Source organism: Metopolophium dirhodum, chromosome 7, assembly GCF_019925205.1.
Source record: "Metopolophium dirhodum isolate CAU chromosome 7, ASM1992520v1, whole genome shotgun sequence".
Taxonomy (NCBI): Eukaryota; Metazoa; Arthropoda; class Insecta; order Hemiptera; family Aphididae; genus Metopolophium; species Metopolophium dirhodum.
The window spans coordinates 23768049-23794371 of NC_083566.1; the positions used below are offsets into that span (position 1 = coordinate 23768049).

The 26323-nt window shown below is 27.5% G+C and overlaps 1 protein-coding gene across 1 annotated transcript; it reads left to right on the forward strand.

The window, feature by feature from the left end:
• Nucleotides 1-481: 481 nt before the first annotated feature.
• On the forward strand, nt 482-25809 carry LOC132949227 (uncharacterized). Its single transcript, XM_061020005.1, has 8 exons — nt 482-1538; nt 1824-1875; nt 21832-21890; nt 23033-23189; nt 23248-23425; nt 23534-23690; nt 23753-23904; nt 23975-25809. Exons 1-8 carry the CDS (start codon nt 1466-1468, stop codon nt 23981-23983), a joined length of 837 nt encoding a protein of 278 aa, XP_060875988.1. The 5' UTR covers nt 482-1465; the 3' UTR covers nt 23984-25809.
• Nucleotides 25810-26323: the final 514 nt, after the last annotated feature.

The following is a 26323-nucleotide window of genomic DNA, read 5'->3' on the forward strand; positions in this document are numbered from 1 at the left end:
ATGGTGGGAAATGTGTCTTTAGAGTTTAGATATTGACAATTGCCATACACTAAACAGAGTTTAATTTTAATTTTTTTGGCGCTCACTCGTCAGTCGCCACTGCTGTGTATGGTCGTATGGAGAACGCGATTGGTGGTGATCAGCCTGCTGCTGCCAGACGTGGACTGGTAAATTAGGGCACGGGATGCTACACAATTTAAAGGGCAAATTACAACAATTGTTGGGGCAAATTTAAAACATGTAGATTATTTATAAAATATTAATATATTTTGTTTTAAAAAAATATTGAATATACGTTAAAAACGTAAATAAGTACCAAGTTACAGCAAACTTTCAATCAAAATTGTACCATATTATAGATTACCAATAATCGTAAGCTGGTAACGATCTGCTGTTCATTAGGTATCTAGAGTCTTTAAATATATAATACATAATATTAGGTAAATATATATTTTAGGGCAAGGGATGATGTAGCATCCCAGCATCCCAGCCAGTCTACGCCTGTAGCAGCAGCAGATCTCTCATGCATCTACATTATAGACCATTATATTATAATAATGTCTTCTTCTTCTTATTTCTTCACACTTCGATACAAACTATTTGGGGTCGTCCACCCTTGTCCTACACCTCGTCACATCGTAGGGTTCCGTCTCCATAATATAATAATAATAACGTAGCACAATAATCTAATTAGCTACACAAGTATTCGATAACGATCGATAAACGTTTCTGTATAAAATATATGGGCAGAACTTGGTAGAAGATTCATCGACTAATATCCAGAGCCCTCTGTAATGATTTTCTCGGGCTTTATTAGCAATTGATTATCATGGCAGTCGTCAAACGATGAATAAAATATAATTAATTCTATTATTGTTCTTTGCGTTGTTCGTTATTGTGCACGTCAAGTCCGTCGTAATCGCCTGAAGTCGGACGGTAGACTGTGGACACCTACGGTAAAGTAGAAATCGGCGCTGTGACTTGTGTTAAGACAATAAGACGTGAAAAGTCCAAGTGTCCAAGATCCTAAGTAGTAAGTACTAACATTGTTATATTCTGTGGTACTAAGTAGTAAGTACTAACATTGTTATATTCTATGGTACTAAGTAGTAAGTACTAATATAGTAATAATAAATGTACTAAATACTAATCTCTAATGTACTAAAATAATTATGATACACTATTCTCCCTGTCACCCATGAGCCATGACAGTCTCAAAACGTTTCGAGCGCGGGGTTTGGAGTTTGGTCAGTGGCTACACTGGTGCATTGACGGGTGGTTGGCAGCGGTGGTGGTGATTATCATGAAGCCTAGAATATTCAATTCAAGTCTTCGTGGTGGTTTGGCTAGGCGGCGGCGGGCACTCGCGAGTGATAAGACGGACCTCGGCGACTCGGCTCCGGGTGGCCTGGATATCACTAATCACTATCAACGCGTATCATTTGTGTTTTGACCGGCATCGGTGATGGCAGCTACCGCGTCCAGCGTAGTCGTTCTCGACAGAGGAAACAACACAACATGCACCATCAACTTGCACGGTAATGACGACAATTGTTCATATATTTAGGTACTCGAAAGAATATTATAATACCTTTTATTCGATCACCAAAACTATGTAATTGCGCCGGACGGTTTCTATTATTCGGCTGGTCGCGCCTCCTGTCACTGGCCTTGATCCTTATTAAATTAATATAATAATTCTACAATGACCCTATATTACACCTAATGATATTATTTTCGTTATAGGTTCTACACGATAATTATTTTTTTTTCTAATTTGTTCATACATATAAAGTCAATCACCTTCGTTCTTGTTTTAACAGGTGCTACCGTGGTCTCTTGGAGGGTTAACAATCAGGAACAGTTGTTCGTCAGGTGAGTGTTTTGTTTTTATTGTTTACGGCAACCTATGTATACAACCCTGTATTAATTTTGATATGTCAACGTTTTTCAATTTTTTAATCAGAATAACAACTTACCTCGGCATGTATATGTATCGTTAAAAATTAAATTAAATTAAATGTTTCTCAATATTTTAATTTGTCGATATCGATACCTATTTATTTTTTACTAACAGGTACTGACAGATTTACACGATTTTTACATCGGATTTGATTAAGTTTAAAATATTATAAAATCTATTAATTTAGTAATTTAGGTAAATTTATGTTAAATTTTGACTAGATGGGCATATGATTTCCATTATTTAAACAATAATATTCTGAGTTACAACATCTAATAAAATATAGTGCAGTTCTAAGTATATTAGGTATATAAAATTAAATTTTTGAAATACTTCTTGCTTATAATATAGGTAGGTATAGCTATTTTAACAATAATTTTTATTACCACATTTTTCAATTTTTTTATAATTGATATTTGGGAATAAACGGATTAAAATATAATTCTATGGATATTGGATCGATATTGAATGTAGAATGAATTACGACGTGAGGTGATATAGTATTTAAAGTCGTAAAAATAACTATGTTTATTGTGTTTTATTTACTAAAACAGTGCTGTATGTTCATTTTAATTAGTAGAAAGTACTTGTATCCTAGTCTTAATTATTACAAATCATTACGATATAACAGTATAAAATAGACAATATGATGCCATTTGCGAACACATAAATATATGAGTATAGAAAATATTTAAAAATAATACTATGCTAATATTACGTAGGTAATAATATACCTTTATAGGTAGTGGTTATGAGTTATCAAATATATTAACAATTACAATATATCTGTATTCTATATGCGTGTTATTGATAACTAACTACATATCTATATTACCTATATAGTTTATATTTGTATAGGTACTAGGTAGCTAATATTATGTTTATTTTGTTTAAAATGCTAACTTAAATCATAATTTGTGCACTGCATGTTTATGATTTTATAATATTATAATTATAGGTATCTTGGGAAAAAATATGTTATTTTTATTTTAAAATAAATATTTGACGTGATGTAGGTACTATTTTTAATATACTTATTACTTATTATATTAAGTAGTTAGTCAATTTTTTATTTATTGAAATTTGAAATTAATCTAATCGTTTTTTTTATTTAATAGAAAGCAATTAAAATTCGATTCAATATTTATTTTAAATATACACTCTTTTTAATTAACGTCAAAATATTACCCTTTTTCAAAATTAGCTATAAACAAATTCTGATTTCGAGCACACTGAATGTTGATGACGATAACGCCAATGCATAATAAACTAAGCTTTGATTTATTTGTTTTAAGCGGATTAAAATACACAAAAAATAGTAACAAAATTGGTTTTTAGTTGAATTTACCAGCATAGAATAACACATTTGGGATAAGTTATTATAGTTTGACCTCTAAAATATTACCTCTGTGCATAAAAATGGGAAAGAATTGTTATTGTAAATTGGTGATTACCAACATATTATTATTTATTTTGAAAAGACCTTTTTAACAAACAGAACTGAACAAAATGTTAGGTTTTCAAGGTTGAATGATTTTTTTTTCATTTAGTCTTATATAAAGTTATAAAACGTGTCAAAAGACCAACAATAATATATATGACCGTGAAATTTGTCCATTTTATTCTTAAGATGGTACCTAACATAAAGGTACCTTTTTTTCTTTTACAAATACGGCAATAAAAATCTTAAACCATTTTTCTTTCTTGTAGTATAAATATATCTCAGAGGTGCATTATAGTTATTTATTGCGTGGTTATAGGCATATCGCATATATATAAACATTTATTTTCTTCTTAAACATCGAGAATTTTTGTGAAACGTGTTATGTGTAAGTAATAAATATCAAGAATCTTTTCAGTTCAAAATTATTTATTTAGGTAATCTGTATATATATATATACCTAGTAACATTTCAAATTAAGTAAATTATATTTTATTATTTTTAATTTTTATTGTTAGTATGTAGATACAAATATTTAAAATTCAAAGTTCTCGTTAGATTACTTTTTATATTATAATCACTATTGCGTGTGTGTAAATAAAACCACAGAGACACATATAAATATTTATTGCTTTTTATTTATTGAGTACTACTGTCGTAATTATTTGTATACAACTTAGTATCAAAGAAATATGTCAATATAATGACCATTGTTACCAAAGTTGTTAAAAATAAAGATCAATAAAAAAAATATATATTATTTAACTCGCTACATAAAGTATACCTGGTTTATAACTTAAGAATTTATACATTTATAATTGTTGATAGTTGTAGACTGCATAAAGATTAACCAATAATATTTTTGTATTCATTTATATAATAATAAATTAATTGACATGATAAGTATTTATAATATAATTTGTTGACATATTTTTTAAGTGACTCTGAAAAGGTTCGAAAAACTTTATTATTTTTTTAACAGTAGGTATTTTCAAATTTTCGGATGGATTATTTAGAGAATATTTTAGAAAGTTTACGATGAATGAAAATGAGGTATCCTTAATATTTTTTTCTACAATTTTTGTTTTAGTTTGTTTTCGAGATAATAAAATATTTTAATAAGACATTATACAATATTAAACACATCATATTGAATAAGATACCCTTTTATAAACACACTAATATACTAGAACACGTTTTAAACAGGTTAAAATTTGAAAAGCTTGAATAAACTCGCCTTTTTTATTATATTAAACTAAAAACAAATACTTTTATGACCACGTTAACTTGACAGACGATTTTTAATAAATAAATATAAGGTATTATCGAACCAAACATTTTATTTATTTATAATCTCCATATTTTAATATTTTATCGTTTAAATATGGTCGGGTTACGTACGGTACCTGCCCTTGCTATACTGTATATCAGTATTCAGCATATCAACCCAACTTTTTCCTTTTACTTCATAGTATCGGAGTATTTATACATAGTTAAATATTAAAATTATGTTATAAAATGTAATTTTTATGAAACAAATTATTAATACTTTATCTAAAAGTTCGAAATTTGTAAAAAATACTAAAAAGTTTTTTTAAGACAATTCAAAGCAAAATTTGCAGCGCAGCTGGCAGATAAAGGGTTTCGTTGTTATTTTTTCACCCCTCTAAGGGTGTGGCAGCCTGGTAATGACTGATGAAGCATTTATCCCGCGTAAGGACCCTCTTTCGCTCTGTTCAAGTCATTGTCGTCCAACATCTTTTGACTGATAGCCTTGGCCCGGATCAACCCTTGAGCCTCGTTAATCAGATTATAACTCCTCCTTTTGTCCCTCAGATACTGTTAGACAAGCACAGGAGCTGCTTAAAAGGTAATAAGGTGGAATTTAAAAAGACGCAAATCACCGCGTTATTTGATGGATGCCTACTATTTTGTTACTTTACCTATATTGCGGGGTGTGAACTCGTTACATATTTTATTATAATTTATAACTATTACTTAATATATATATAATATATATTAGTGTAACACTTAAACTTGAAAATAAAGATCAAGCACAAACAGTTTCTTCAACATAAATTAATGACCATGATATGGTCTATATTGGTGCTATAATAATAGTTTAAACAATAATAACTAGAAATATTGCTAAATATTTTTATATCAGTTTTTTGAAACTAATATAACTTTAATAAGAATACTTAATTGTTACGAATGTATTTAATATATATTTTTTTATAATTTTATCAGGATTGAAAGTTTGCACTACATTTTTTAAGTTAGGCACCTACCTACTTACATCATGTTTTTTTGTTTGGAATTAATCTATTGAATAAAAATATTACATTTATTTATCTATGATTTGGTCCATGACTTTTTATTAAAATCGCTATAGTTTTCATTAAAATTGTAGTTATTCATAAATAATTGTTAGGTACCAAAATAATAAATAATATATTTATTTATTCAATTTTTGTACGTAAACAGCCGGTAAATATCAAAAATATTTAACCTATTCTACGAAACATCATTAAATGCTGCTTGTTTCGTAACACATTTTATTGATAATTCTTATTAAATAATTGAATCTATAAAAATGTAGATTCAATTTTAATTTTCTTATATCCATTTAGATTTTATTTCTATATTTTAAAATAAAATCTAAGTATTTCGGATACTTTTATTATTTCATGATAAATAAAATATATTTGCTTATGCTGCAGTCGTTGAATTGTATATGTTACATTTTTTAAAAATTGAATGAAAAAAATAAAAATTGCAGTGTAAAAACGAGATTCCCAGGGAGGTCAAGTGGCCCTTGTGAATGTTTTCTCGAGTCGATAATTTCGTCTCGTCGTAACTCTTTGATGTCTAAAAGCCTGAAATGACCCAGCTCGATTCTTGTTTAAATATGTGGTGCTCCGACCTGAACATAATAAAGTTAAATAGCATTATCAGTACGCATAGGACGAGATTAAATTTAAGCTTTGACTTTGTTTAATTGGCCCAGTTCGCCGTTTAATTACAATGATTAAATTATGGTATTGATGTTTAATATAATCAAGCGTAACCTTTGTTCTCTAACATTTTTTGTATTCCACCCTAGAGCTATATAAATATATTTAAATACCAAAAGATTTAATTTTATATTCATGGCATTTTATCTAATTGATTTGCTTTTTTTAACAGTATAATAGTATATAAAACTGACAATTAAACTTTATGTTGTAAAATCGATAACTATAGGTTGGCATAATAGTTAACATCTTAGTATAATTTATAAAATATTATATTATAACTAGCTGACCCCGTGCACTTCGTTGTCCTTAAAAAATTACTAGGTACCCTTTAAAAATTGTGATTGTTCAAATCCTTTTGGATGTAACTCGCAGCAGTAAGTGCAATTAGTAAGCCACCCTACGTCGGATCGCGCTCAATGTGCGACAGCATATCAAGTAGATAGTATATCTATTATCTAATATATAAAAATGTCGTGTCAGTGTGTTACAGTGTTTATTATTGAACTCCTCCGAAACTAAATAATGTTCCAATGATTATTTATGTTTATTATAAATTAGGTGAATCCGTGTAATTCGTTGCCCGTTAAATGTACTAACTCTATATGACTCAAACTTTGTTCAATTCGTTATTTAATATTCGGTGTAGTTCAAAATTAATCTTAACTTTTACGTTGCCCGGAATAAAAATTCTGATTCTCAGCTGTATATTATCAGGTAGGCAATCTACCTGCGGTAGATCGCGGACCCCGTGCTGTTTGTACGTATAAGTGTATGATTGTAGTGTATCAAAGTTATACCAAGTTTGTCGTATTCTACCTATGGTGGATTATAATATAATCAATTAATACAAAATCCTCACTGTTGTATTTTTGACATCCAAATTTCCTACTTTTCCAGTGGATTTTCCTAAAATTGTCTCCTAGAAACCTTCTCCGTGATATACTCTTTTGTGTGAAGATCTGATAAGTAGTTCCAGAGTTTACCCTGTATAAAGATTTTCAATTCACATTTATATAGTTAGAAGATATAATATATTGACAAAAAATAATAATACAAATCAACAAACATGCCCGTAACCAATAGCAAGCAATATGCAATGCACTATTATTATTTTAATCTGCAACTAAACTTTTATTATTTATTTTATTTTTTTCGCGCAACATAATCCAGGAACTTCATTTTTAAACTTAAATGTCTTGCAGTATTGGCACACAACGTTTATTATGATACTGATAATTAAAAAATTTCTCTTAGAGCTGTTCATTTTTTTTTATAACTTTTATGAATTATATTTTATTTTGTAAATCAGTACCTATTATAAATTATTTTTGAGTTAAGAACTATTGATTAATAAAAATAATTTTTAAAAAATGCCTGTGGTAATTGATGGTAATACCATCGGGAAATCGGATTTTCCGGAAAATGGGCGAAGTTGCAAATTTCAAAATTGGTGTTGCAAATCAGTTGCAAAATTTGGCACTGGTTTGAAGTCGATATCTCAAAGTGGGGGTGCCAACTTCATGGACGTGTTCATTGGCCCAATAGCAACGATTTGCTGTGAACTGTAATCGATTTCCACGATATAATTGAATGCAGCTCGATAGGGGTTAAACATTAAATATTGATTTCGATTTAATCGATTCCGTTCAACTTCATTCCGCGCATGTTGCTCGTCAGTTTGACTTGCTCTTTTATATCTTTGACTCGCAGAATTGCGAGTTCTGCGACTTAAGTTTGTACGTCTAATTGCTGGCATTTTTAAAAACAACCATACCAAAACTCTTTAAAAAATGATTAACACTTATCTATAAACATACAGTATTGTGGAATTCTGACGGATGCATCATTGTTATTTTTGTTTATAATTATATTCAATCATAATCAATAGTGCTTACAATAAACAAAAATATATTATTATATAGTTTATTTTCTTACTGGACAGATGGCGCCACGGTTGTTGTTTTTTTCATCCATATTTCCTACTTTTCCGGTTAAGTTTCTTAAAATTGTATTACTTAAGAACCTTTTCCTGACAATTACGAACACAACAAAAAAAGAATTAGCAAAATCGGTCCAGCCGTTTACGCGTGATGCGATGACCAAGAAAATCGGGATTCATTTTTATATATAGAGATTACAATATTATATATATATATATATATAATAATAATTATTATATACATTCGTATATTATGTATGTATAATATATAAATATAAATATTTTGTTATATAATAATAATGTATATACCTATTACAAATCTTTTTTGTTTATTATTATACAATTATTATCAAGTACGATAAAGAAAATCGTAATAAACATTTACCAGACTTAATATAATACGTCAAGCAAGTGAATGTACTCGTCTGCATTTGTTCTGCGACAAAAATTGGCACTATGGCGTCAAGTAGAAAATATTTGAATTAAAAAAAAATAATATGGGTTATAGGATTTGAGAATAATATTTAGGTTAGGTATATTTATTTATTATTATTTTTTTAATTTGAATATTTTCTATTTGTTTGTGTCCATAGCAACCATAAATAAACAAAAATTTCTATCGTAAATCTCAAAATTCCTGTTTGAGCATCTCCCGGGGGTGATCGTTTCCCTTTTTAAATCAGCCTTAAACGTATTCTCAGACCTACCACTTATACACAAAAAATTTGATCAAAATCGATCAATTTCGGAGGAGTTCAATCACTAACACTATGACACGACGACAATTTTATATATTGACTAACTGATATCGCGCAATACGTTGGCCGTAAAAAATTACAACTTTTAAAAAATTGTGATTGTTCAACTTCTTTTGGGTGCAACCCAGCCTCCCTGGTAGGTAATCCGAATACGTCGGATCGCGGACAATGTGTGACAGCATATCAAGTTGACAATGTTCAAAAATCTATAGATAAAATTAATTTCTGTGCATATTATCTTTATATATTAGTAGATTATAATATAGTACATTTAAATAGGTATTAGGTATATGTTTTAACGTGATATTTTAGTATAAATATGTATAAATAAGTACATGTAAATTATACTCTTATAAATCAAAATTATTATTGGTGAAAATCAATTTTTCAAAGATCCGTAAATCATGTAACAAACTTACTATCCTGAAACGTACATATGTTTAAACTTAAAACGATCGATTCATTATTCCCGTACAACTCTTTTTCCCATGTGTGTATATACCTCTATATGAATCACTGCACTCGCGCTATACCGCGGATGTTCCGGCTATTCACCGCGGTTGGTGCACCGTGCGTGTTATAGTATATAGTGTGGTGGTGGTTAACTCCCCCTCGTCTACCTTCTCATATATATGGTACCTCAAATTGCCTCGTCCACCCTGCAGTACAATGTCAGCATCGGCTATAATACTATAATAGCGTTAACGGCGATAATGGCTAGGTTTTTGCTTGTATCCGTTTTGTAATCACTAAGGCGGCTGTTAATGTCGTTCGGTGTGGCAGTCTTATATTAATGGCCAGCGAGCTGCAGGAAGCACTCGGTAATTACACGGTCGCACACGACCGATCCCCCCGTTCCGCGACTATAGTTGGTGGTGGTTCATGCTAGCTTAGTCCAGCGTGAAAAACAATCGGAGAAAACTTGACGCCACACACCATTACTTTGGGTGGTCCCTCTTGCCACCTCTTACTCGGCGAGCTCAGTTACTATATAAGACCCAAAACTGTTAAATATAGCTACATAAAATACACTGCCGTTAAACTACGTTTTAAACTTTTAGTCGGTAATTCATCGTTTCGTATGATAATCCACTTAGTTAACTCCGCCCAGTTGTATATAATATGTATGTATGTAAGTTTAAAACTCAACTCTAGCGTAATCGAATCCTGTTATGGATGTTATATTTGCAATTATTATTTTATTAATTAGTTATTATTAATCATAGCTCTGAAAATATTAATTTGCAATCTTAACATGGTTTACATAAATTCTAGATTTAGCTAACATTTTAAAATATGAGTTTACAAACCCCAGAGGTGATACTATTCATTTTTTTGAAATAAGTTTCTTAAATTTTGAGAAACTTAAAAAGACGACTGCTCTAAAGTATAAAGTACAGCATGTGTTCAATTCCAATGTATTGGTCGATTGATTGATGCTGCATTAAAAGTTTCCCCAAAAAACTACACATTACCTAATGCATAATACCAATAGTTATTCATTGAGTAATCTAATAAATAATAATCTGCATTCTATTAATATTAAACTGAATTTCAACGATTTACTTAGTGGACGAAAGCTTAGTATATTACTACTAACCACAATAGGTATGGATTTATTTTGATTTTGCAGAAGGTATTAGAGTTATTTTAATTTCATAACTGTTTTATTGTTATTACTATGGATTCATCTACTCTAGCTATGTGTTTACAATATATGTAATGCATACAGGATGATTATGTTAATAGCAAACACTCATTATTTAAAAACCTATTTATTAACTAACTTTTTTTGATTATTTCTTTTTAGAAAATATAAGATAGGTTCATTAAAAAGTTGAATCCCTAGAATTTTTCTTAATAGTTGAAAAAAGGTGGGCAAGTGGGTACCGCTCCGCTGTACAGTAGGTTTCTAGTGCTTTGCTGTAATGGTTGTGCATGTGTTAAATTTGAATATTCTGCAATGATATAAAATCATTGTATATGAAAAACGATACTGATCGAAGGTTGTCTGTCAGCTTATATAACTAAGTATATTTTATTATTATTATATTATTGACATTTCAGAAATTGCTAATATGAACATTTCTTGAATATTGGTTTAAAGTTTCGCCAAAATAAAAATCGATATTACCAAAAATTGGTTTTGTGTAAAAATTCCAGTTTTTTATAAATTTTTTTTCGTGGTGGTTTTGAAAATGACTAGGAATTTTTTGTTCTGACCTAAAAGTACCGACTAGATACAATTTTCTAGCAAAAACCCCCCTCAAAATTGAAAATAAAAAAAATCAAAAAAAAAACCACGTCTCATCTATCCACTCAGAATCTAAAATCAAGGAAAGTAATTGGAATATTTGTATCATTTTTTACACTCCATATCATTTTTTAAGTGACGCGTTTTGAGCTACATTTGAAATTTTCTAATTTTTAGTTTTTTTCTATAAATATCAATTAAATATTTTTCTTTATAAAGCTTGGAAATGTTATGCAATGTTTCCCCCATAAGTTGTTATTATAGTTTTTTTTTTTAAATATTAAAGATAATATATATTATAGAGTAACGATTTTTTTATAAGTATTTTAGGTTATTCAATTTTTGACAAAATTGTCAAAATCACTAACAATTAATGAATGCTAAGTTTTTGGTAAAAATTAAATCAACCTTCTGTAATACCAATGCTAAAATTAATTACTTTAAAAGTAATATCAAAAAAAATATTATGAAAGATACTTTGTAATAGGCTGACGACCGTACTCGTTTTGCGTATGGAATGATTTATTACTGAATTCAAATTTAACCTATACTATTGTACCTACTTTACAGTACGAGGTACACTAGACACCTATTGTATTACAAGATAATAGTTAAGTACTTACTGATTTTTCCCTTTTTAAAAATTAAATTTCTAACCAAGTTTTTGAAATAAAGTATGGTTACTTTCAAAAATATTATACATAATATGTTGTGTTTTATGCAATATTGAGTATTTAATATAAAATTAAAATAACACAGTAATATATAGAAAGTATTAAATTATGTATTTAAAATTACAAAGTTTAATAAATTTTTTAGTTTTTACCCAATACAAATGTAGTCTTTAATCATTATATATATTGTTAAGATTATTAACTTTGAGCAACAATAAATGTTCTAGAATATATAGTTCTTTTAAAATTTAAATTATACTTTGAAGTTAGATATAATTAATTTAATAACTTATGCTTACATAAATTCGTAACTGCATGACATATTTCAATCTTTTAAAAATATAATTTAGATTTTAATATTTTTTAATTACTAGTTCATCCAAAGGCTCTTTTTAAATTTGTTGTCTTATGTCAAAAGGCTATTTGTTCTCTTTCTTAGTCTTAAATGTCTAATAAAATTAAAAAACGCTGAAAAAATAAAAAAGAGCCATGTATCTTACAAAATAAAATAAAACCTGAGATAAAAACTTATTAATTCGATTTTAACACTACAATCGTCGAAAACTTCTAAAAATGTGTATATATCACAAATTAAATGTTTTTGGTAGGTATATTACTTTACAGCTTTCATTAAATTAAAAATAAACTCCTTATAATTGTAGGTTTCTAAACATAAGTTATTCACCTCATGTCCCCGTTATGTTCCGTTCATCCGTTAGTTACCAGTACATGTTTACGGTTGTTGATTTAAAAATATTTATTTATTTTTCGTAGTTATGAAATTATAGTTTATTGCGTTTTAGAAACCAGGACTTAAATACAGTGAGCTTTCCTAATTTTTTATATTATTATACCTAGAACTAGAATAATTTGTTAATTGTCATACAAAATTAAACAAATAATGTTATATGATAATAATGTAACAAAAACTATATTATTTTATTTTCAGGGCCGTATTTAGGGGTGGGGTGGGGACACGGGGTGTTGTTGCCCCGGTCGGCTGATCATGAGAGGGTGACTAATTTTTTTTATATATTTTCAATATTTAACCCTTTCTTATTTTTATAATTTTATCAAGACCTAAAACATTATATTTGTTAGGTATCTAATATAGTAATATCGAGATTTAAGTGAGTCAAAAAGTGTAAAATTATAACTTATCGATAAATCGATAGTAATACGATTAGTTTGTGTCGAAGTGGTTGTACTGAAGAGTATAAATTATATTTTAACATTTTAGATACTGAGTGGGACGATGCATGTATTGATTTTACAATGTGTGTTTTTTTAAATTTTTTATTTTTGAATTTTTATTATTATTTTTTTTTTGTGTCTGTCATTACCTTTTAGGACAGTAAAAATGCTTGGATTTTCTTCAACAGTATCTTTTCTGATAGGAAAGTGAATCTAGTTGGTACTTTGGGTTACGATTGCGCGCGGTCCTTATCAGCGGTACATTTTTAGGCGTACGATTGCGCGTACTAAATTATTTTAACTTCTAAGCAACGTTGGGGAGTCAAAAGTAAAAATTTTACAGTAGTTTTCAAAAGCGCTGTGAAAAACAAAAAAAAAATTAAGGAAAACCGGAAATTTTTATTTTGAATTGAGATTTCATAAAATTTTTTCTCAAAACTTTTATGGCTAAGGATTGAAAATTTAAAACAAGGCTCCAAGTAAATAGGTTATATATAAATTACTTTATTCATAATAATATCATAAAATATACTTGGTAATATCATAGGCTGACTGACCGTTTTCGCTCAGAATCGTTTTTCTTATACAATGATATTATATCATTGAATTCAAATTTAACACCATCCATTACAGTAACCCACTTGTAACCTACTGTACAGCCGAGCGACATCCACTTACCCACCTTTTTTGAGCTAAATGTACCTAAATGCATGTCTAATTGTTGATACATCGCTATGTTTGAATACTTACATAAAATATGTATTCCGATTGAAAATTATTATAATATTATTTAGGTACGCAATCGGTATAGTATTGCATCTTGCAAAATAGTTAAACATGAAATCGTGCACGTAACCAATCACATTATATGTTAGTGTATATTTATATTGGTATACCTTGTATACCTATAGGCTATAACTTATTAGTTAATACTTTATTAGTAACAATTATTATGTGGAGACGTACGATAGTTTCCAAATTATTAATATTATCTTATTAGTTATTACTTATTATACATAATACAATTGTTTGCAGGCAACAATTAGTATGCAATGCGAATGCTGCTGTAGTACCCGTAAAAATAGTCAAAATAGTTATCTAGTATACTGTCTGAGTATAATTGTTGTATGTATATAATATTATCTCCGATGTCCCATCTCTTATATTTCAGTTCTCAAAACCATTTCGCTCCACGATGTGAACACTTGAGTACAATATATACACGTATTTACTATACATAACGATACATATATTATATGTGCGTAATACCGTCGTTATGATTTTCTGAATCTACGTAATTTATTATACTGACGCGGTCGTGGTGCTACTTCGTATAATCGTATCGTATATATATAGTATATAAAATAATATATCTGAGGGACGCAGACGTCGCCCTCTTGTACGTTGCAATGTGTCCGCGCGCTGTGCGTGGCTAGTTTTTTGCTGCAGTTGATGTTGCCCCATGGTGTGTCCAAACAGTAACAATATACCGGTGGTGGTGGCCATGATTGTAATTAGTGATAAAGGTCCTGTATGGATTAAAACGAGCGAGAAACCCGGAGACGGCAGCGGTGGCAAGGGTGAAGAATCGATGGAATGGCGGTGAGGTAGGCAGGGATCGTGTGTAGTATGAAGAAAAGCGCGCGTGAGGGCGCAAAGGCCGAGAACGCTGCGGGGACGTGTATAGGGAGGAAGGGGAAGGGTCTCCGCCGTTCGACGGTTTTTGTCTCGAACGCTCATTTGTCAAGGCACACGCCGAGGAAATGAAAGGGATGCTACGTATGTAGGAACGCTGGGTGGACCTGCAGGGTTAACTCTTCTTTTGACCGACACCCTTAAGGTTCGAGGATAGATGCAAAAAAAATATTGCGCGTACACATATTATATATATATATATGTATATCACACACACATGCTTGTTGTAGAGTTACAGAGTTTATATATTATGCTATCGCTGCACGTCCACGAGAACAATATTTTCAATATCATCTGCTATATATATTATTATATTATAATATAGAATACGCTATACAGTATACACCATGCAGTTCGCAGTATATTTATACATAATGTAATATAATTGTATAAGCTATGCATTCGTATGGAACAAATACGGTTAACTGATATTACTGCTACTATTACCTGCATGTACATCATAAGTAATCTTGTTATACTATTACTGAGTTACTGAGTATATAACTACTGCTGTCAGCCTATATTAGAGTATGTTCCCCAAAAATTTTATGTTTATTAATTTAATAAAAATAAATTGTTATCATAGATATTCTTCTAGATAGTAGCATAGTATTATTTTACATTTCCCAAATTATTTTTACATGTATGAAAAAATCTATATAATATATATTTTAAAAATAGACTATTTTTCGTATGTATAAAATAAATATACTCCTATTGAATATCTATCAGTATTTGTATTACTTATTGTTATTTATTATATTAGCTTAAACATAAATTTAAACTTATTTTAGACATTTCTAGTTAAATTTGGAATGGAAGAAATTTGAGAGCTTTGTATTTATTTTGTTAGGTATTGTTTTATATCTGGTGGCAATTTTTAACCATTTATAAAATATCTAAGTTGAATTTTATTTATGGAAATATTGTTTCAGAAGTTTCACATAACCTGTGTACCTAGTCTATATAGACCTAGTAGTAAGCAATACTCAGTAGTAAGCTATGAACTGTATAGGTAATAAATCATTTTTGGTATTTTATTGAACTGGTGATATAATTATTAACTGTCATAGTTTTGGAACAAAAACAAAAAAAATCGAATAAAATATGTATTTTACTTAATGTTGTGAATCAAATGATATAAGTACAATATAACCCTAAACCGCATAAACCAATATGTATAAAATGTGTAATCTTAGTTACTTAATATACTATTACATTTGATCCATTAAACATAAGCACCAAACAAATGTATTATTGTTAGTATTTTTTTTTATTTTATTCAACCAAAAATTATCTATTTATAAAATTGTAACAGTTATTATATGTATTTGAAAAACTATGAAAATGCCCCGTATAATATTATACTGAACTTTGTTAAAATCTTTTTTTGAAAATCGTTATTAAGTTTTTACTTCAATATATTAATAATATTTATTACCACAATATTATTAATAACTATCTATTAACATTATCGCATACAATTGTACCGAAATTAGCAAAGTAATTATTAATTATAAATACCTAAGTTTGCTTCACACATTCGTATTTTAAATTCTGATTAAGTTAGAATGGCCTTACAATTATATGAATTTTTATTTTTATTTTTGTGTATAGGTGTATAATTATAAATTATTTTTGGAGCAGAAATTGTGCTTCAATCTTCAACATTGAGGTGGTCCCTGTACTCCTGGTAAATAATTTGATTTATTTGGTATTTTGCAAGGGGCCAAAAGTAGATACTTTTATCACTTAACTATTTATAATTTATTAATTTATTTTTTTACTTACAATAAACAGTCGTATAATATATTTTTAGAAATAGAAGCTTGTTTTTACTATTATACTATATTAGTATTATACTCGTATACATCTATCTATACCTGCATGTGACTTCATTTCGTTTATCAGACCGTCGAGCAGCCACCGTCGTTTTTGACTGGAACATCTATATAATATATAAAAATGAATGTTTGTCCGTGTCTTTATGCATTCCTAAACGGTTGGATTGATTTTGATGAAATTGTTTGTGTGTGTTTAAGTGGTTCTCAGGATGATTTAAATTTTAAATTCACAATTGGATCCGGTAGATCCAACCAGGGGAGGTGCTCAAACAAGGATTTTGAGATTTACAATGGGAATGTTCATTTAGAAATGGTTGCTATTGGTTAATAAAGGAGATTAGGTGCATGCATCAAATCAAATTTTCGCTCATTGCCTACCAACGTTGGTAAATGCTTCTGGGAAACATTGTTTTAAATTTTCAATTCTTACCTATAGAAATGAAACATTTTATAATTTTTTAACTACAAAATAATTTGCAAATTTTCGTGATTTTAACGAATTTTGTCCAAATTTGAACTTTAAATGCTTATAAAAAAAATCGTGCCTTAAATGATCTTTAATATTTTTAAACTACTATTATAACAACTTATGAGGAACCTATTCTTTTAAATGTTCAAACTTTTTGACCTGAAAATTTTTTTCGTTGATATTTAAAGAAAAAACTGAAAATGTCTATAAATAGCTTAAAAAAGGCATCATATTTTGTAAATTCTACCGTGCATATAAAATTTTAATATAAATATTTGGTGAAAATTATAAGTATCTACGGTTAATCCTTTTGAATTAAAACAAAAAAAGTGGATGTCGCTCTGCTGTACTGTAGGTTACAAGTGGGTCACTGTATAATGGATGGTATTAAATTTGAATTCAATGATATATCATTGTATAAGAAAAACGATTCTGAGTGGAGACGATATGTCAGTCTAGGTATAAGACATATTATACACTTATCTATGGTATTAAAAAAAAAATTGACCTATAATAAATTCCAAATTAATCATATCACAATATCCATTAGGTACATATAACGCGTTATACATCAACAACAAACCGTGATACTATCATCATAATATATCGATGAAAATATTACAAATTAGAAGTTTCAAGTGCCCATGAATAATATTATACAATCACAACAAAATAACTAAAATAGTTATTCTAGGTTTTTATGTAATTTCGTCCAAATTTGAACTTAAAATGACTATACAAATAAACTGTGCTTGTGTATTTTTTAGATTTTTTGGTAACCGAATTATCTATTTACATGGAATCTTGTTTTAAATTTTCAATCCTTAGCTATAAAAACTGAACATTTTATAATTTATTAATTACAATGGTTGATAATTTTCGAGATTTTGATAAATTCTGTCCAAATTTGATCTTTAAATGCTTATAAAAAAAAACTGTGCCTATGTATTTTCAATATTTTTCAACTGCTATTGTAAAAATATATCAGGAGTCTTGTATTAAATTTTTACACTTTTTGGCCCAACAGATAAAACTTTATTGATATTTATAGAAAAAAAAACTAAAAAAATTGAAAACTGAAAATGCCCGTAAACAGCTCAAAAAGTGTCAAAATATTTTCAAAATTGTATGGTGTATAGGAAATGCTAATATAAACATTCAGTGAAATTTTCATGTATCTACAGTTATTCGTTTTTGAATTACAAGAAAATAAGGAAATCGGTACATGAGAAATCGAGTGAATATCTAATGTTGTAAAAATATGAATTTAAAACGCTCATAAAAATTTAATTTGACTTTCTTGTAGAAATTTTTTTTTTGATAAAGTTAGACAAACTTATGAGGAATCTTGTATTAGATTTTAAAATCTTAGATTTAAAAAGAAAATTTTTTATGAATTTCTAACTCAAAATAATTTGCAAATTTTCGTGATTTTTCCGTATTTTTTCAAGATTTGAACTTTAAACGTGTATAAAAAAAAACTGTGACTAAGGATTTTTAATTTTTTTCATCTGCCTTTGAAACAATAACCTAGGAGCCTTCTATTAAATTTTCAAGCTTTTTTACCCAACAAATAAAATTTTATTGATATTTATAGAAAAAAAATTTAAAAAAACTGAAAACTGACAATGTCCGTAAACAGTTCAAAAAAAGTCAAATTATTTTCAAAATTGTATTGTGTATAGAAAATGCAAATATAAACAACCAGTGAAAATTTCATGCATCTACGGTCATTTGTTTTAGAGTTACACCAATAACCAAAATCGATTTTGTTAAAAATCGATTTTGCGTAAAAATTCCCGTTTTTCCTTAATTTTTCTTTTGTTTTTCACATCGCTTTTGAAAACTACTGGGAAATTAAAATTTTGACCTCCCCAATGCACCAACGATATTCACTTTCCCATCGAACAAGATACTGAAGTCGAAAATCGAAGCATTATTTCGACTACTTATCGTGTACACAGACACAAAAATAAAAAAATAAAAAAAAAATAAAAAAAAAAACACACATCATTGTAAAATCAATACATTCATCGTTTCACTCAGAATCTAAAATGAAAATCGTTTATTTATGGAAAATATCCAGTGCTGTAAGAATTTAACTTTAAGTACTTAGAAAAAAAGTATGTGATTTTCTGGTAAACTTTTTTATTTTCAAAGGTAAAGAAACTTATTAGCAATCTTGTATAACATTTTCAAATCTTAAATATACAAAAAAATATTGAAACTACTCATGTTTTTTCAATATTTTTGAATTGGTGTATGATCAGGTTATGAGGAACTACGTATTAAATGTATGTATACAACAATTACCTATACAGTTGTTTGTTTTCGAGTTACATTAAAAAAACAAAATTGATTTGGTCGAAAACTGATTTTGCGTTAAAATTCCCGTTTTTTATCTGTTTTTCTCGACGCTTTTGAAAATTACTTGTATGTTTTTTAATTTTGACCTTCCAAAAGTACCGACTATCCAATTTTATACCAGAAACCACCCTCAAAGTTGAAAATCGAATCATTTTTTCGACTATTTTTAATTTTTTGTGTACACAGTCACACACACAAAAACACATTATTGTAAAATCAATACATCCATTGTTCCGCTCAGAATCTCAAAATGTATCCTTATAGAAATATTATTCATTCTATCTGTTCTCAAATGTAATATTTATTTATAATCCAAAAATTTTAACTTGTGTTCAAACTAGGCATTTAATTAAAAAATTTAAAATAATATTCATTATTAAATTTAAAAAGTAAAAAACGAAATGATATTATATTATAGAGAGGAATATTATTGTCTCTTTTAAATATTGTAAGAATATTACTTATTAGGTATAAATAATTAGATGCAAAAAATGTTATAATTAATGAATAATTTTGTATTTTATTGAAGTAAATTAATATTTTTTTTACCAGCGTTACTTGCAGGTAAAAATTATAGATCTAAAGAAATTATTGTTTCAAAAACGATTCAAAGAGAATTTATTTGTAATTCTATAAATTAAATAAATATGTAAACTTAGTGATGCTAAAAACTAGTGATAATCTAATATTTTTTGCCCGTTTCTAAATAAAAAAAATCGGGGTATTCGCTCAGTTGTATAAAAATTGGTGTCTACTATTTAGACATTTAGTGTACTTATAGTACATAGTCATTCAGTAGGTCAGTGTAATGGATGTGTTATATGTGATAAATCATTGCATACGAAATACGATTTAGGCGGAAATGGGATGTCCACCTATATGACTAGGTAATAGGTATATTTTATTTTACATTTATTTTAGTATTATTAATACACTAATATGATGGTTGGTTAATTGATTTTTGCTAAAAACATCGCATTTATTATAATAGTTTATATTTATTTCTTATATTATTGCTAATAAACTTGATTAAATAAGTCGATGGTGACTTACCATATTACTAACAGAAAAATAAATTACTACTAGTTTTACAAATATTAAATATATAATAAAATAGAAATATAGTCTGGCAAACAGCGCTGCTCATTACAGTGACCTATTCATTTATGTGGTGCACTCAAAAGTTCGACACCTATTATATAGCAGAGTGACTTTTCCTATATGTTTAGTATTTATTTTAAACATATTATAGAGGTTGGTAAAGTGCCATGGTGGGCTTAAACTTTCAGCTAATATCAACAATAATAGGATATGTTTAATTACATAAGTGTGATAAAACCAAACAAAATTCATCTGAGTATGTAATAAACATAAGCGGACGTACGGTTTAAAATATAAGATTCAAAAGAATGTACCTTATTATTAGCTGTATAAAACTATTATCTTTGTTGTATTTATTAAAAATATATAAGTACCAAGATATAATTGTGTTAACTTCAACATTTAATGTTTAAACTATTAAAACTTTGAAAGTACTTCAAAATGAGTTATATGCATATATTCTACAAAGGTAGAATTCAATATCAATTTTTAAGAGAGTAAAACTCAAGGTTTTAATAAGTAATACACTTTTAAACTAGGTACTTAATAATTGAGAAATATACTATATATTTTACTGTAAACTTTTAAAACAATAACTCATTGTTTAGTTTCATAATTTATGATTCATGAACATATTATTTTAAACAAAACTATTCTGAAATCACTCATTTGTTTAAAATTTAAAAATGTTCCAGCATAACAAAATTATTTTAATCGAAGTGTGTTTTATTTTATCATGCCCCAATTATTTTGAAAAGTACTGATTGTTTTTTACTTTTGACCACCAATATGTATCAACTAGATCCAATTTCTACTAGAAATCACCCTCAGAGTTGAAGATTGAAGCATTTTTTCTACTGTACTAAGTGTCTTACACTCTTACACATGGACACAAACAAAAAAAGCCAACAACAAATCTAATCGTGATTTCAATTTGCGATACCAATAATTTTATATTTCTGCTCAGAATCTAAAATCACAACAATAATATACCTTAACACATCGTACTTAAATTCTCTTCTGTGAATAGAATGTTAATAATTGTATGATAGTTATTAATTGGTATTTATTAATTTGATATATTGTTGATTATTTGTTGTATTTATGTTTAGTAAACTGGCTGTTTTTGATGGTCAGAAATCGATTCGAGGAGGCATTCCAATAGTTTTTCGTAAGTACCTTCAAATGTTCATGTGTCACTTAATGACAAATAAATTTAAAAAATCTTTGAAGAATTAAACTTCTACTCATTTTCTAGGCATTGAAAACATTACTATTAACAACACAATTATTAATATATGCATCTCAAATAAATTCTAAAAACCCATATGACTCTTATTAAATAAATAAAAATAGACCAAATAAATTTACTCATTATGCTAAATTATTGAATACAACTCTGTGGAAGCATATTTATTACTGGAAAAATTTTAAATTGATTTTGTTAACAGTTATATTAATAATAATATGCTATTTTGGTTTGTTGTGTGGCAATTGAAGACTGGGTTATTTTATTATTTTTATTAATTATTACCTAGTTATTTCATTTAATTATCGTGAATTATGGATGACTCCTAGCAATAACGAAGTATTATCAGTGGTCCATAAAGTAGTAAATCTGTACAGGTACCGATATAGTTAAGCGGAATAATTTGTAGTTGATGCAGTTTACTGGATAATGTTTATCTTGATACAATAATATTTCAGTTGGTTATAATTTACAATAGCCATTAATTAATCCTCATATAGAATGTTGGGACAAGGTGTGTCCTATTTACTCACTTTGGAACAAGGTTGTACAAGATTTTGATGTTATTATTAAAAATTTGAAAGAAATGATAAAACTTAGAGAATTTTTTATAAAAATTACATTGTTGTAAAACCAATCACTCAGACTCCGCCCAGAATATAAAATAATAAATATGAATTATATTTAAATATTTCCATGTATTTGTTTTTTTGTTCATCTGTCTGAAAATCAAAAGTTAAATTATTGTTGTTATAATATTATAATAATGAAAATATAAATTAGTAAACAATTCTAACAAAACAAATAATATATTTATAAATTTATTATGTAGGCATGATAGATAACATTTAATATTTCACTGTATCTTTAAAAATGTATAACAAATAACAATTGCCTAATATTTTTAACTTATTATTTATTAAAATATAAGGGTTACACCATTTGTTTCTGTATTTATTAGAAGCATTTATAATTTTTAAATTTGACCGACAGAATTTTTAATAATATATTGTACAATAGACTTAAATAAATTTTAAATTAAAATGTTTTTGTTTTTTATACAGCTCATTTTGGACCCTGGGCTTATGGACCTCTTCATGGTTTTGCCATGACGTGCAGATGGAATGTTGAAAAACAACCTGAACCATTAGACAATGGTGACATTGAAGCACTATTTTCATTAGTGGACAATTCCGTTACAAAACAAATGTGGAATTATAGGTGAATATATTTATATTTTAATGATGCAACTTAAACTATATGCTAAACTTGTTTTTAGTTTCAAATTAGTGCTAAGAGTAATATTGAGAGAAAAAGAATTACAAGTCAGCTTCAATTTATACAACTCATCTCTAGAACCATTTCAATTTAACATGCTTTTCCATACATATCTAAAAGTACCAGATGTCCGAAAATGTAATATATCTGGTCTTCAAGGATGCATGTACGTAGACAAGGTATGTACTGGTTTAATTAATATTTAATAGCATTCAAAGATGTATATATATTATATATTTACTAATTAGTAATAAGTTATTAAATATTAATTTTTTGATAACGATTAGACCAAGGAAAATGGTGTGTACCAAGAACCGAGAGAAATGGTGACTGTTAATCATTGGACTGATAGAATCTATCAAAATACACAACAGGAACATGTGATTTCAAATGTTGTGTCTGGAAGAAAAATGAAAATGATAAAATACAATATGCCAGATACAGGTAAATGGAATCTTTTGTAATTCCTATTATTAATTAATACAACTAATTAATGATATTTTTAGTTGTATGGAATCCATGGGATGTAACATCCAGTACAATGAGTGACTTTGGTGAAGACGAATACCCAAATATGATATGTGTTGAAGCTGGCATAGTAATCAATCCAATAACATTGAATCCGAATAACACATATGAAGGCACTATAATTTTACAGGTATATAAAATAATTTAAATAAACTTATACTGAATTGTATTTTGAATTGCATAATTTGTTTGTGTTACAGGTTATGTGAGTAGAGTCGGGAGCTGCTGTTGGCGGGGCGAGATCTAAAGTACGTGGTGTCAATGCACGCCAACGTTGCTCGCCATTATCCGCAGACATTAATAGAAACTCCGGCAGCTCCTATTTTCAATCACAGACATCACCTGTTTCAACAATTTTTAACAGACAACCAGCTATAAATCATGGTTGGTTTACTTCCATGATGACTTCGACTGATTTTTTCAGTCCTCAACGTTATCCATCCAATAACCCAGTGCCACCTGTCCACCATGATTCGACGTGTGATCAGCATTCATCATGCACCATATGTTCTTTAAATTTGTAAACATTTTATAAAAATTATATTATATTAGCTATTATTGTATATTACATACATTAATTTACTTAGGTAAAATTCATATTTTTAGTTAATAAATTTTAGTAGGTAGAACATTTTTTTTTAATCTAAACATTTTAAAAATGTACATAAAATTCCATTTTTTTTTTGACATTCCTTTATTTATATTATCAGCACATTTACAAAAGTTATAAACTAAAATGTTTCCAACAAAAATCAAAATAACAAATGAGGAGTTGAATATTAAAGTAATAAGATTATTTCAGTAATTTTAGTTTTTTTTAATTATTGTAAATTATTATTATATTATTATGTCAATAGTGTTTATTTCACTCGTTAAAAAGTTAAACATCATGTTCTTTATAATGTATAGTATGAAATAGATCTGATATTGTTTTACACTTATGTGTTTCGTTATTTTTTTAAAAAAAAAAATGCATTGTTTAATTATTGGAATGATGTAGTGTAGAATATTTAATTATATTAATTGATTGCTCAACTCAATATATAATTAGTAAACAATTACTAACCATTTTTTTTTTTTTATCGTAATATTATTGTAGTTACGACGAATTTGCATTATTTCTCATGATAATTGATTCCGTGACAATATTCTGTAAAATCATTCCAATTTAATAATTTTTATTTTCAATTTCAATTATTGTCAATATTTATTTTTCATTATTTTTATAATATTTTTACCACTATTAGTATTTCTGTGTTATTTCAAAAGTTTACATTTGTTATAATTAATTTAGCAAAAAATGTTTGGTTTATGTAGTTAGACAAAACTAAGTAATATCTATAATAATTATAGAAAAAATAATAACTTTTGTTTATAGAAAACATAATAGTTGAAATATTTCAAATCAGTGCCTAAAGTATTTTAATCTTTTTTTTTACTGTTCTAATAAAATTAAGATAAAATTAACTACATTTTTGATATTTTTTTACTAAATTCTTTATGTACTTAATAGAAGTATTTTTTCAAATATAATTTTAGTCTGTTGTTGTTATTGTGATTGTAATTTCTCGATAAAGTGTCAAAAATATCAGTATCACAAGTTCAATAACTGTAATTTGTAATGAATATTATAAAATAAAAAATTGTGTAAAAATTATATGTTTATTATAATTGTTTGATCTGATCTAAAGACATTTATTTTTAAATAAAATAACAATTAATATAATTTTTTTTATTCATTTTAGTTTTATTTTTTAATAATTAAGTCTTCCAATGTAGGAAACCATAGAAAAATTACAAAATTGTGATTAATTTTATATAAAAGGTTAAGAAAAAAAAAATCTTACTATTTAACTTATGGGCTTAATGTGGTGTTATATCTTAAAGGTAGAAAACCAATTTTATGAATTTAACAATTATTGTATTGTGATTGTACAGTAAATTATTAGTAATTATTTGTTATTTATAGTTTTAAGTAAAATTATGTTTTTTTATATGTGTATGAAATAAAGTTGTAGTGGAGTTATAAATAATAGACGGTTGTGTCAAAATATTATTTCTCAACTTTAAACACAAACATTGTGGTCATTTATGGTACTTTCTTTTTTGTATCAGAAATAATTAAATTGAGTTAACCTTCATACTGTGTTTAAAATTCTATACCTACATTATATTATAAACTTATGAAAATACTGTATTCTAGATCAACATCATTGTTGATTTTTATGCATAACTGGTGACTGGATGAGTTTTTTTTTTTTTTAAATTAGAATTTCTCAATTTTTAGAATATTTGAACTTTTTAATGAATTTATTATTATGTGATTACACATCTGTACCACACAGCTAGCTAGTTGTTAAATTACGTTAAAAAAATATTTATTTTTTTTCAGTTGGTTTTGTTTCTGTGAATTTTTCAGCAATTTATTCTGCGCATAGAAATACATTATTATATTATTTTATTAAATAATTCATTAATCATCAGTATTAATAAATTGTATTAATTTGGTTACCTGAGGTTTATTGATGGTATAAAGATAACTTTTAGAT

Coding starts and splice junctions, on each gene's coding strand:
- LOC132949227 (XM_061020005.1), top strand. CDS start 1,466: ATGGCAGCTACCGCGTCCAGCGTAGTCGTTCTCGACAGAGGAAACAAC. Junction 21,891..23,032: donor AGGCATTCCAATAGTTTTTC/GTAAGTACCTTC, acceptor TTTTTTATACAG/CTCATTTTGGACCCTGGGCT. Junction 23,691..23,752: donor ATACAATATGCCAGATACAG/GTAAATGGAATC, acceptor TGATATTTTTAG/TTGTATGGAATCCATGGGAT.